The sequence below is a fragment of the Haemorhous mexicanus genome, chromosome 26, assembly GCF_027477595.1.
Source record: "Haemorhous mexicanus isolate bHaeMex1 chromosome 26, bHaeMex1.pri, whole genome shotgun sequence".
NCBI lineage: Eukaryota > Metazoa > Chordata > Aves > Passeriformes > Fringillidae > Haemorhous > Haemorhous mexicanus.
This window is the reverse complement of record NC_082366.1, coordinates 4216842-4230810: the sequence shown is the minus strand read 5'-3', so window position 1 is coordinate 4230810 and position 13969 is coordinate 4216842. Positions and strand designations below refer to the sequence as shown.

At 42.3% G+C, this 13969-nt stretch overlaps 1 protein-coding gene across 1 annotated transcript in view; it reads left to right on the top strand.

Moving 5' to 3' along the window:
* Positions 1-13969, top strand: part of SPAG16 (sperm associated antigen 16) — a 328751-nt gene that overhangs the window by 179750 nt on the left and 135032 nt on the right. Inside the window, exon 13 of the mRNA XM_059868228.1 lies at positions 6858-6984. Coding sequence (XP_059724211.1) covers positions 6858-6984 — 127 coding nt within the window. The remainder of the gene's footprint in view (positions 1-6857; positions 6985-13969) is intronic.

Below are 13969 nucleotides of genomic sequence, written 5' to 3'. Positions count from 1 at the left end.
GCCGTGCTCAGTTCAGCTCCTGAAAAGGGAGGGGAAAGGAGCCCTGCTTGATCTCAGAGAGGAAATCTGCACTCTCAAAAATCAACTGCTGCAGGTTTTCAAAACTTACCAAGCAAGTCAAAAATGAACCTATTGACATTAATTTATGTCCTGCCAGTGGAAGGACATGATTTGATCCAGTTCAGAAACTCTGTGTTTTAACAGTCTGACTGTTCACAAGGAGGTCTGAGAAAAGGAATTACAGGATTTTACAGATTTACAAACGTGCTGAGTCAGATGAGGAATGTTTGTTTATATACCTACAAGACACTAATGAAACCTATGTATCATGTCTGGGGCTCTTTCTTCCTCGGCTAAGCCTTCCTAGTTGGGAAGCTTTTCTTTGCTTTTGGTAGAAGGAGGAAGACAAGGACAGAGGAAGGGGGAAAATCACACCCTTGCACTCTCCAGTTAAGTCCATCCCCCTTCAGAGATGAGTTTGCTTTTACATGCTCAATTTCCTGGGCAGCAGAGCAAAGTGTGAGCTGTCAGGCTCCTGTGGTGACAGAGCTGGATCTCATCCTGCTCCTCCTGACATCAGTGGCAGAGCTGGAGCTGCTTCCAGCAGGACTGGGACGTGCTCATGGTGCCTGTGTGGTTCAGCCCCTGATGGGAGTGATGACACCAGGGTTTAGTACTGAATCCTGCTTCTGCTCCCTGTGAACTCAAAAAGTGCAAAAATTCAAATTATTTGACAACAGATTTCACCAGATTGAGAAACTTGTGAGTAGCTCTGCAAACTGATCCTTGCCAGGGAAAGCCTGACTTGGAGCTTTGTTGAAATCAGGGGATTGCTCCTCATTTTGCAGAGCACTCAGATTGCAGAGATTAAAATGTTCCACAAGTGCTAAATATGAAAATAAATTACACAGAGAAGGTTTAAATTTGTATTTTCTTTCTAAATGTTTCTAAATACTGGAGGAGAAATGTTTGCATTGTCACAGAAGCTGAAGTAATATCTCCTTCAGCACTGCATTTTCCAAGTGTCAGACACTGGTTTGAGTGAGGGCACAAATGAATGTTCACAATTGGAAGAGAGTTCCATTTTATTTAAGTATAAGCAATAATTGAACAAAGTGTTTCATATTGACAGCATCATACTTTCATGTATCTTTTCAGAAACAAATGTACTTTCTAGAGTAAGTGTCCTCACATGTCAGTGTTTCAGAAAATGTGTTGCATTTGGTGAAATAATGGGTCAAAAAAAAAAAAATCACTGTCATAAATGATGGCAGGCACTTTTTACTGAAATACTGGTAGTTTTACATTCTCGACATGAATAATTGGATGTGTCATATGTGAAGCTACCTAGAAATAAAATAGAGGTCATAAAATGTAAAGACATGATAGGATGCATTTATAACAGCATAAACCAAGCTGGCATTTTAATGTCTTAAGCCAGCCCATTTGCTACCCTTGGCCATTGATCTTGGCTGGGAAAGTTCTATGCCAAATTTAAACAAATTTTGGTGCTAAAGCCATGCTATGAGAAAGTGATAGGGTTAGGTTTTGTTAAAAAGATTCTCCTTTTGACTGTTCCAAGTACAGCCCAGTAGGAGCACTGGAGGCTGGTTGTGGGGTGTCTTTACAAATCTTCCTCAGAAATGCTGTGTCCACCTTCACAGCAGGTGACTTTCTGGTGTAACTTGCCCTGAAAATTGTGATTGCAGCTCACACAGAACTTTTCTCAGTAGACAGGAGAGAGAGTTTAGTTTAATGTTTGCTTCATTTAAAAGAGCAGTTTTGGGGGAAGATAGTACAGTTTGGGAGTTCCTGTTTGGGGATTCATTATTTAATGAATTCCTCTGGAGGTGTGGAAAAAGGTGCGTGGGAGAGGCACTGACACCAAAGAACAAGCTCAAAATCTCATTAATTTTGATTGGCTGTATAGGTAGTTTTAATTACCATGCTTGAACTGAGATTCAATATGGCACAGAAATAAAATAAGTCATGATGGCTACCCAAGTACTCACTGAAATGGTATCACCCTCCACTCCCCCCATTTTTCCAAACAGAGCTGAACATAGAAACCACATGCTTAAAAAAAAAAAAGAAAAAAAGCCAAGAAAGGGGGCAAAAAAAATCCAAATTCTATAGGAGTACCAGCATGCATGTCTGGGGTGGTTTTTTGAAGTAGCAGAAGAGTTGGCCACATGTGGTGTGCCTCGTGGCTGTGGTTTGCTGCATGGCTGGCACTGAGGGCAGGCTGGGCCCTGCTTTGTTCTTCCTGAATTTTACTGGGAAGTATGCAGGGCAAGAGGAGCCTGCCCACTGCCTGTGTTCCCCTTCAATTACTGCACAGCCTCTGCAATATCTGACTGGGACATTTTTTGGCTGCTGTTTTATATTTGTGCAGAGCCTGGGAATATTCACTGAAGTTTTATGTAAGTGGAAATCTTTCATCTCTTCTGTTTTCAATGCAGTTTTACTGAAAGCCCTTTGGAATTGGAATGAACCATTCTGGAATGTGATTTTTCAAAAGAGAAGTCTCTAGAAATGAAATCTTCCCAATCTGTTGAGTCAATGATATCAATATTGGTATGGTTAATTGAAGCCAACATTCCTGGCATGGATGTGCTTCTGGATTAGTATCTGTCCATGTTTGTTTGAAACTCTTAGGAAACATCCAAACCTGGTGAGGTAGAATGAAGGCTGATTTATTGATGGACATCATTATCTCACTTGGATTTAAAGGAGAGGAATTGACTGCAGAGAAAAAGAAAACATTGAGGATAATTAGTCCTGTACTAACACAGGGAAAGGATGAAGGTTGGAGTGGTGTCTGAGTGATGTTTAGCATGCAGTCTGCAAAATACTAAACTACTGAGCAGCATTTCTCTCGTGACATCATTTATTGAGAACCTCTTGAGGCATCAAGATTTGTGCAAGTGTCTGACCTGCTGCTCATACATGATCCCTCTGTCTTCTGAACGAGGATGTTCAGAGGTTGTGAGGCTCATATCCATGAGGCTTTGTGTTCACAATGAGAAAAATACCCAGTGCATGTAGCTACAGAGTTATTCTAATTAGATAAACTTGTTCCATTGGATAGCAACATGAACTTCCATGAAAAAACACTGCAGATTGATTCTGATTAGATAAACTTGTTCCATTGGATAGAAACATGAGCTTCCATGAAAAAACACTGCAGTTATTCTAATGTAGATAAACTTGTTCCATTGGATAGAAACATGAGCTTCCATGAAAAAACACTGCAGATTTATTCTAATGTAGAGAAACTTGTTCCATTGGATAGAAACATGAACTTCCATGAAAAAACACTGCAGATTTATTCTAATGTAGATAAACTTGTTCCATTGGATAGGAAACATGAGCTTCCATGAAAAAACACTGCAGATTTATTCTGATTAGATAAACTTGTTCCATTGGATAGCAACATGAACTTCCATGAAAAAACACTGCAGATTTATTCTAATGTAGAGAAACTTGTTCCATTGGATAGAAACATGAACTTCCATGAAAAAACACTGCAGATTTATTCTAATTAGATAAACTTGTTCCATTGGATAGAAACATGAACTTCCATGAAAAAACACTGCAGATTTATTCTGATTAGATAAACTTCTTCCATTGGATAGGAAACATGAGCTTCCATGAAAAAACACTGCAGAGTTATTCTAATGTAGATAAACTTGTTCCATTGGATAGAAACATGAACTTCCATGAAAAAACACTGCAGATTTATTCTGATTAGATAAACTTGTTCCATTGGATAGAAACATGAACTTCCATGAAAAAACAGGATGATGCTCTACCCTTCACATCAACTTCTTTTTTATTTTTGTGGAAAAAGAACATCTAGATAAATTGTTGCCCTTTCCAACCTGAAGATAGCTGGTACAAGACAATCTTGCTGAAATGATGTCTCAGCTGGACAGAAAGATGAATTTATTTTATGTAGCACTGGGGAAAGGTTCTCAGAAATATTCAGTCAGTCAGGTATCAGAGTGGTAAATGAGATCTCGAGAGCCAGAGCTCATCAGAGTGCAGTGATAGGGAAGTGGGAAGGAGAGAGGCTGCATCAGGGCTGGGTGTTTGTGTTCCTGATGGAAAAGTGCAAATCATTTCCTTCCCTTCTGCTGCTGTCATGGTCCATCCCATCATCAGTCCATTTTCACCTTGCTAAGGGATTCTGAATGGGCCCTCCTGCTTTGGCACCTAATTATTCTCTCACAAGCCTGTTCTTGCAGCCTGTCTGCCTGGGATGGTCCAGATCATACATCAGGGCCTGACAAACAAAATATCTTTTTTTCCTTTAACTGCCTCCCTTTTCCTGTGTTCTTTCACCCCAAGCCCAGTCAAGCAGGTTGAAGGTATTAGTCTTCTCCAGGTATTATTCTTTCTTCCAATGGAACTGCTCTCACACTGTGGTATGGAAAGCTGTCTATGTTCTAAAATATGCAAAGTGCCCACAAAAAAATGCAGCAGGATTTTCCTTGTCAGAAACTGTTCAGCAGCTCAGAGCCTTTACATTGGAACATGGAACGATTGGGAACCTTTAAAAAATGGCATTGCTAGGCACAAATAAAAGTGTGAGATCTGAGAAGGAAAAGGCATATTTGTGGTGTAAAACATTGCCATGAGACTGTGAGACAAAAGAATTATTTTACTGAAGTTATTTTACTGTCGTATATCAAGTGATCCTGAATATCAGATACCTTGTGCACCCAGTTCTAACAGCCAAACACTTTATGTCTAGTTTAAAATGAGTCCTTGTGACAAAATAATACATGTAATCTATATAACAGATAACACTGGGTGGTATAATGTATTATCTATAATAGAAAAACATAGATTCTGTAAAATGATACCAGTGGAATCTAATATTTCTTTGAAATCTATTTCCTGGATAATATTTCTCCTCAGAAGCTACTTATTTCCCTTCTGCTCTGCCTTTGTGGGGACAGGCTTGGTGTTCAGCACAGGATTTCATTCCAGAATGGCACATGGAAAAGGAGTTCCTGGGTTAGATCAGTGCAGGGCAGTGTCCATCCCAACCTCACAGCTCTCCTGGCCTGCCCCTCACTGCAGACACTGCTCTCCTGTGCTGGTGGTACAGAACTGGCAAGAGCTCTGAAAGCCTTCTGGGGACACACAGGCAGGGGAAAAAATAGGCAAAAAAATCACATCTTTAATTCCCCCCTGCTGACAGCTTTCTTAATAAATATTGTGAGAAATTCCTCTGTTAAGAGCCACCCAGTAATCTAACTTGCAGGCCCCAGTGATATATTCAGCAGCCAGCTTCAGGGAGGTGTGTTCCTACTGTCAGAATCACATGAGCAGGGAATAAAATTCTGAGCTCTTGCTGAAAGCTGCAGTAATTTATGATGAGTTGTTGGCTTTTATTTTTTCATCCTATTTTTGACTCAGCTGTTGGCTTTTATTTTTTCATCCTATTTTTGAACAAAGAGGATTGAGCTGCTACTGAGTTTACATTGATTAGTTTTTTCTACAGTATGCTCCCCTACCTGTGTGTTTTCACAGGATATAACAATACAAATACTGCACATTTAAGTTTTACATATATCTGAAGAAATCATGGAGTGATGCCCTTGTTTAATAATGAGTGATGGATCCTGGATTATTTCAATCATTCCCCCTCTTGACACACTCCTGAAGGAGTTAAGGCTTTGCCAGTCTGCTGAGTTTAAGTAATCCCAGATTTGTCTGTCACCTTCTGTGTTGTCTGGATGGGGCATCCTTGGGCTCTTCCTTCTCTTCTCCTCAGCTCCAGCTTAAGGAATGTTCTACTCTGGTGTGTGCACAGAAGGCAAAGCAAAACCCAAAAAGTTTTCGTGGGATTACAGCTGGACAGCCAAGGTCAAGCTGTTGGTGAGAGAACTGATTCTCCACAGCAGTGCCATGGTGGTTGTGCCCAGTTTCCTACAATGGAGTTCCATCTGTATCAGGTCCATCCCCTCAGCTGAGAAGGACCAACAGTGTTGTGCTAGAAATTAACTCATTGAAAGAAAACAAAGCAAAGAGGTGAGAAGGGCAGCCCAAAAGCTCTAGGGTGTTGCTGCTCAGCTGGGAGAAGGTGAAGTGCCTGAGTGTCTTCAGCCTTGGAAGAACTTTCAGAACCACTTCCCAGGTAATTCCATCTGAGCTGTTAGTTCATGATGAACACCTCGTTTCTTGGGGTGCACCTCTGTTCCCTCATCTCTCCCTTAAGAACTTGGAGTTTACAATGGCCACTGGAGTGGTTCATCCACAGCCAGAGACCTCTCCTTCAGGAAAAAGGTTTTGGGTGTCCACAGGGACAAGCAAAGAGCTCCCAGGCACCACTTGCTTTCTCCAAGCCTCTGTGCAGACCTTGAGAGGAAAACCAGGTTGCTTTCTTCAGGGTGCACGTGGTCACAGTCCAATAGATCTCTCAGACCCTTGGAAGAAAAGGAATTTCATGTCTATAGAAAGGAAACTGTGCTGTCTCTATCCTACCTTTTCATCCACATTCCCTTTTAGTTCTGCATCAACAAGGTTTTTTGAGGATCCACCCAGGGAACACAAAGTGCTGCTTTCATTGTTCCTCCTTTAGGATTCAATCCTTTAAAACCCACTTCTCATTTCTTTCTGCCTTCCTGCTCCAGCCTTCCTTACTGGGAGGCAAACACCAATGGCTTGGGGTTTGTAACTGTCTCTGTAGTGCAGTGCTGGGGTGAGGAATCACTGTCAGTGTTCATTTTTCCAGAGGGGAGCTGGGGAGATGCACAAAAGGTGTTCTTCATTCCCCTGAAGCTGTCTGTTGTTCATATTCCCCTGAGTGGAGGGTGTTGCATTCCTGTTTTTTGCTCTTGCAGTGAGAGGTGCAGATACACCCTGCGTGGCCACAAGGACTCAGTCAACAGCATCGAGTTCCTGCCCTGCTCCAGCACCGCTGTCACCAGCTCTGCTGACAAGACCTTGTCTCTCTGGGATGTCAGAAAGGTAGGCAGGCTTTGCCTTGGTCTCTCCTGAATTCAGGATTTAGTGATGTGACATGAGAAAAATAAAACCCAGTGTGAAATCCAAATAGAAAGTGAGGGTGATGTGCCAGTAAAATATTCCCTAATACACTTGGTATTTCCTGACCAAAAATGTCTCCATGTAACACTTCCTCCAGAAGGAATCTGCCTCCCCTCTTCCAGAACTCTGCTGATTCCTCATGGAACATGCATTATTTTCTCCATGTTAATCACTGCAGGTAGTGAGAGAAACTCTGCATCTCTTCCTTTGTTCTTCTCTACCTTCTTTCTTTGGAAAAGGTAAAGATGGATTGAGTACATTGGAGAGTGGATTTGTCCCTGCTGCTTTGCAAACCAAATATGCAAATCCTGTTCAAGGAGAGCATGAGAACAAGGCAAAAGGAATTCTTTTCCTCTTTCATCAGAAAATCTAATAATTATTGCTGTTTCTGTGGTATGGAGCAACTTTTGAAGTTCTCAAATTAATTCTTCAGTTGATGTTACAGCCACTGTGCATTTCTCAGACTGTAAAGGTACAAGATTCCAGCCTCAAATGGAGAGGGTTGTGTTCATGGAAGGGATTTGAGAGGAAGCAGGCAGAGCTGTTGCTGTGGATTAAATGGTGCTGTCATCAGGGCTATACAAACACAGGGTAGGAAAAACTGCATGGAAATGACACTGGAATACTTGAGATGCTTATTAGGCAATTTCTATTTATGGATTATAGAAACAGACTGAATAGAAGGTCATTTAATAATAATAATAATAATCATCCTGGTCAGAAAGCACAATGAGTTAAAATGAAACTAGTCAAGACTCATTATTCCTAAATGCATTGGTTTGTAGGAATATTTGATATCCAAATATGAATAATTCAAAAAGAGGAAAAAATTATTGCAATACAAACAAAAGAGAAATGCTTAATGGAGAAATAGATTTCTGCTTTGTTTTGTTTTCAATAAATCCTGCAAGGAACTTTATCTTGCAAATATCTTAGTAATCTGCTCATAACAAATTAACAGAGTCATCAAGGAGTTTTCCTTTGACAAACATAAGGAAAAAGCCTCTATATTTGCTCACCAATATTGTTTTTCAGCTTTGGGTAATTTGCTAAGACAGGAAAGACCTTTTGTGAAAAGAAAACGTTGTATGTGGCATTTTGTTGTGTATTTATGCTGTTGGATTTTTTCCGTGTCCAGTGGGAAATCTTGCATGGTTTGGGGTAAATGCTCACAGTGAAGCCTCACTTGAGGTGGTGAAATCCCTGTCAAGATGCCACGTCCCTCTAAATGCTGAATGCTATTAAATGTTCCCTCCAGAAAGAAGATGAATTATTTTGTCCCATTAATTGGGAATAGAGTATTTTCCCATCTCTGTGAGATCAATTAGCATTAAGGAGTACATTTAAGATACTTTTAATGAAAGCTGAGAACCATGCTCGGGTTTGTTTTCTCATAAATCCCATTCCTATTGCTAATCACATCTCACTCTTCCATCATTAAGTGCAGTCAGCTCTTTATTAGTAAAGATAATGGACACAGAGAGCTGTAAGTCAGAGCAGTGGAAGTTGAATGGACAATGAGCTCTGGATTTGGGGCAGGATGGAACATAAATCTTTGTAATTACTAAGGTAGAACTCTAATGCAGCCTGCAGACTTTGGAAATGCAGGGTGTTACTTTTCTTCTTTTCTTTTTTTTTTTTCTGCATAACAAGGTAAGATCCATCCAGTGGTTTAAAAAAATCTTCATCACATTGACTCTAATTTTAAACCTAAGGGCTATATTGCCTATAGGAAAGTGAGAACAGAGAAAGATGAATTGCACTTGTGGCTCTTTCCAAACACTGAGGGAGAATTACAGCTCTGGTGTTGGATTTGGGCAGGAACCACCCTTGTGCTGTGCCAGACACGCAGTGGATCAGATGTGGAGACCCAGGCTGCAGCTCTCTGGTGGGAATTTCTTGCCAGAGAAGCTGATGGCTCTGGTGCCAAGATAAGCTGCAGAATTTATTCCTCTTGGTGCCAGTTTCATAGAAAGACCAGCATGTTCTGGCTTTTCACCAGAACAATTCCTCGCTGACACATCAGGGAAAGCATCTCCACTCAGGAATTGCTGAGTGTGTCCAGTGATGAATGTGAGAGGGGCAGAAGAGCTCCTGACCCCCTGAGTCCAAGTTCCCCTGCCTGGGTTAATTCCTGCCATATGAGGGCCCTGCCACTCCTCTGCATCTCCCACAGCCTCAGGAGCCATTTCCTGGGACTGCTCACATTCATCTCGACACCCTTTGAGCCAAGCTTGAACCTCTGCTCTTTCTTCAGACAGATGAGATACCAAATATTTATACACTTAAATAATTAAATAGAAGGGAAGGAAAAAACCCTCATTTTTCATTCTACATGTTTGAAACTTATTGATTTAGTAACTACCTCATGTGCTTTCTGATTTTTGAAATGTCAGATTTTATAACTGGATATTTCATTTTTGAAAACATTGTGGAGAGACTGTCATTTAAAAGGCAGCTTTCAGTAGTAATGCCCTGAGGAATGTGTCCAATGAGGATTTGGGAAGAATTCTGTGTCCTTAGCAGGAGAAGCCCATTTACGTCAGTGACACTGTTCTTGGGAACAAAGTTCAGCACTCACAGAGCTCTGCAAAAAGTCACACTCCTACAATGCTCTATTTCTATTCCATTTTTTGAAATAACAAGCATTTGAGATATTGTTTGATAATTCGTGTCCATTTGGGTCTCTACTGCTCCCTGGTACTCAAATTTAATATTTTAGTTATCCAGGATATATTTCCTTATGCAGTGCAGCTCAGTGATTTAAGATGAGAGCAGGTTTTTCTGCATTCTGTTTGCAGAAGATTGCTGCATCACACAAATAAAAGGATCCCATTCCCACCCCCCTATCAAGCTAATACCTCTGATATTCAGGAAGGAAGACATCAAGGATGTCAGCATTTTCTATTTGAGTCAAAGATGACTTGAGCAGGGCTAAGGCAGCACAGTGACCAGGTGCCAGTTCTGGCTCTGCACATCAAATTGTGTCCTTGTCAGTAATTTGTGGGCTCAACAGCAGAACCAAAAGTTAGAAGCTGCAAGGTAGTGTGGTGAATAATGCAGGCACCAATCTCATAGGAAAAAGGAAAAAAAACAGAATGAAATTGCCCAAAAATCCTGTCTGAACAGCAGCAAGAAGCTCCCAGGAAAACCCAGCTCTGGCCATTTTTCCTCCTCAGAGACTCCTGCAGTTTCCCCTTCTGGGAATGCAGGCAGAGCCTCCTTCTGGGCTCCTGCAGGGATATCTGTGCATGGCTGTGGAGAAACTGGATCTCAGCCCCTGGGAATGGTTCCTGAGTTGGTGCACACTTCATCCAGCAGGGCAGGCTGGGGCTGCACCACACCCACAGGAATTCTTTAGCCAGGAATAGTCAGGGCAAAGAGCAAGAGGCTGCTGGGGGCTTCTCTAGGGTAATATTCTGTCTTCAAATGTGGCCTTGGATAAAAGAGGGTCTTGGGCACAGCCCTTTTTTGAGCAGTAGTTAATAAATTGCAGCTTCTGTGCTCCAGTGTCTGCCTGTCATGGTGTGCTAATGGCTCTTGAACTTTGGCTGAGGTGGATTGAGTTCTCACACAATTGGATCTGTGGGAACAGCAGGGAAACCCAGCTGAATGTCCCACCTGGGAGGGCAAGCAGCAGCACTCAGCAGCCCCAGCACCAGGTTCTGAGTGTCACAGTCCAGGTCCTGCCTGCTCTGCTCTTCCTTGGCTTTGCATTTTGCCCCCCAGAGGTCCCAGAGTGATCCATCAGTGCATCCTGAGAAAGAGCAGAGTGAGCCCCAAGAATCTGGGGGTGGTCATTTGCATTTTTCCTTTGTGGAAGGGCTCTGGCTGAAGGCACGTGGGTCATCTGAGGACAGTGGCCATTTCTAAGGGCTTTTCCCTCTGTGTCCTAGCAGAGAACAAATAAATCCATGCACAGGGCAGTTTCTGAGCTGTTGGCTGAGGTTTCCAGCTGTGCTGCAGCATTTTAATGATGAGCACTTGGCTGCCTGTGTGTTTCATATGGATGCAGAATAATTACAAGGATGCTGATCTAAGCTGCAGCCTTGCAATTTTCTCCTTCACATTTCTGCCCATCCTCTCCCACCCTGGGATGTCTTTGGCCTGGGACAGCCTTGCTGTGGTTCCTGTTGCAGCTCAAAGCTGGTTAACTTTTGGTTAAACTGGCAAATTGTTCCAAACTTATAATTTCCTTAGATAACCTTTAAATTTAGTTTCTTCTAATTAAATTATCTTTTAGACCACTTACTTTCCAGTGTTTATTTTATCACTATTTAGTAATTTCTAGATTAGTAATTCCCTTACATATCCTATTGTAGTTTTTTTTTTCCTTCCAGTGAAATATAAATTAGTTTGTAGACGTTTTGCTTTTCCATATGAATTTTGTCAGAACATTTTTGTCAGTAGACTTAAAGCACATGGGAACACCCAGATCTTTTCAGGGATTCTGTGGTGGGGGGTTCTTTGCCTGTGTCCCTTTGGAATGGTCATTCACAAGGCAAATTCAGGAAAAATGAATTTAAGGATTAAGTGTATGAGAGAAGCATTAAGCAGGCAAAAGGGAGTGATTTTGAAAAGCAATCTGGTCATCTTTATAATTTTTAGCCTATTTCAGTTGATTTATCCCCAAGTAAACACCTTAGACACAAAATTATCAGTCAGAATCTCCTCAGAGTATTGGATTTGTCAGTTTTATTTGAACCCTTTTGAACTCCTGAGGAATGAATTCATGAGCTGAGTGGATAGACAGGATGGGTCATTTAAAAAACCTTTGACAGGCAGTTTAAGGTGCAAATCAATCCTCTTCAAAAGTAGGTCAAAGATTGAAGTTGTCAGTATTGGAGACAAAGAGCTCTTCCATGCAAACTCCAAATCTCCCAGTGCCATTGAATTATGCTGCTGTAAATAAGGGATGTGCCAGGATCAGTCCAGTTCCTGGCATGAAATGTAACAAATTCTGTGTTCCTCATCCTGTGCATTTGTAAATAATGGGTTCATATTTTAAAACTCCCTGTCTTCACATGAAAAGGAATTTGAGTCACAGTGAAATATGAAATCAAGAACAAATAGCTATGAATACGGATTATGTTTTCTCCCAGAAGTAGTATCACAAAAGACAAAAGTAAAACTTGAAAAGGTTTATGTTAAATCTGTTTGGAATGCTTTTCTAGAGACTTGGTGCCAATTTTTTAAAAACCAGAAGTATGGCTGAGGAAAAATGTCAAAATTTCTTTCTAATAATGAAAAACAATTGAGGAAAAAACCCCTTGATTTGGTCAATGTAGTTCTTAAAAATGCTCCATTTTGACTGTTTTTCAAAACATCTTCAGTGAAAAAGGCAGATTGCAATAAAATATTTCAAATAATGAACATATAAGTGCAACTTGGATCAGTTGACCCAGATGCAAGCAAGAAAATCTCCGATATTCTTGTTTTGCTGTGGGTTTTTTTTCTTTTTGAGAGGCAGGAAAACCACTGCCCTTCAAACTGTGTGTGGCTGCTGTCCCCAGGGTCACCCTCACACTGGAACCATGTCTTTCCTTCTTTGTCTTTTCTTCCAAATCAAGCCATTCAATCAACAGTGTAACAAACTGTAGAATCAGCTGATCCCACAGGCTTTCCCCCCTGTTGAACTAGGCTTAAACCAGACTAAACCTTTTAGAATCAGACAGGTTGTTCTGCAGAGCTCAACAGTTGGACTTACAGGTCCTTTCCAAGCAAAGTGATTCCCTGATTCTGAAGCTCCAGGTGAATTAGTGGCCCTTCAAAGGTTATAATTGTTTTATTAAGCTGTTCCTGTTCACTGATTTGCTCAGCCCTGTCCAGTGGGTGTCTGAGTCCTGTTGCCATGGGAATTCAGCCCATTCATGAGTTGTCTTCCTCTGTCTTTTCCCCAAAACATAGAAAAGCTACATTTTCAATTTCAAAGGGAAGTCTTTGAGAGGACAAGATAGTTCTGTGTGTTAAAGCTTCAATCTCCAGCTTGACTTGCAATTCATGTGAAATGTATAAATGGCAGTGAGGTTAGATTAAAGTAACACTTTCCATCATGATATTCAGTCATTTCAGCTGCTGCTGGAGAATCACAGAATCTGCTGAGCTGGAAGGGACCCACAAGGACCATCCAGTCCAGCTCCTGGCCCTGCACAGCACCATCCCCAGCAATCCCACCCTGTCCATGAGAGCATTGTCCAAAGGCTCCCTGAGCTCTGGCAGCCCTGAGGCTGTGACCAAACTCTGCTGAGCCAGCTCCAGGAGCCCCAGGATGCTCTGCAGCTGGATGCCTTCCTTCCTTGCAGTCATGCTTTCCCCAGAGGCTCTGCAGGAGTTTTCTCTAGAGGCTGCACCCTCCAGAGCAGGTTTCTTGCAGTGCAGCCCAGCCTGCCTTTGGCTTTGCAGAGCCTTGGAGCAGGTGTTGGCTCCTTCTCTCAGCCCTGCCTTTCCCAGGGGGAGCAGCCCTGGGATCCATCCCTAGCAAGGTGTAGCAGTGCCTGTCCTGGAGTCCCTGTTTGCTGCCCTGCTCCCAAAGCTCCCAGCACATGGATTGGCTCCACTGCTGCAGCCCTGCAGGGCTCAGGGCCTTCTGGCAAAGCTGCTGCTCTGGCTCAAGGCTCCCTCTCATCCCTCTGCCCAGGATGGGTGATGGGTGCTGGGTGCTGGGTGATGATGGGTGATGATGGGTGGTGGGAGCTGCTGCTGGGTGAGGCAGTGTGCAGTGATGCAGCCATGTGATCCACAGCTCTGTCACCACAAGCAAGGGACACCTCAGGCCCTGCAATTCCCACTGCACTTGCAGCTCCCTGCACTGCTGGGTTGCAAGCTTGCAAGGGCAGGCAAAGACAGGGAAGGGGAGCATTAATTCAGCACCATTGAGGCAGATTTCATCTGTTGTCACTTGCTGCTT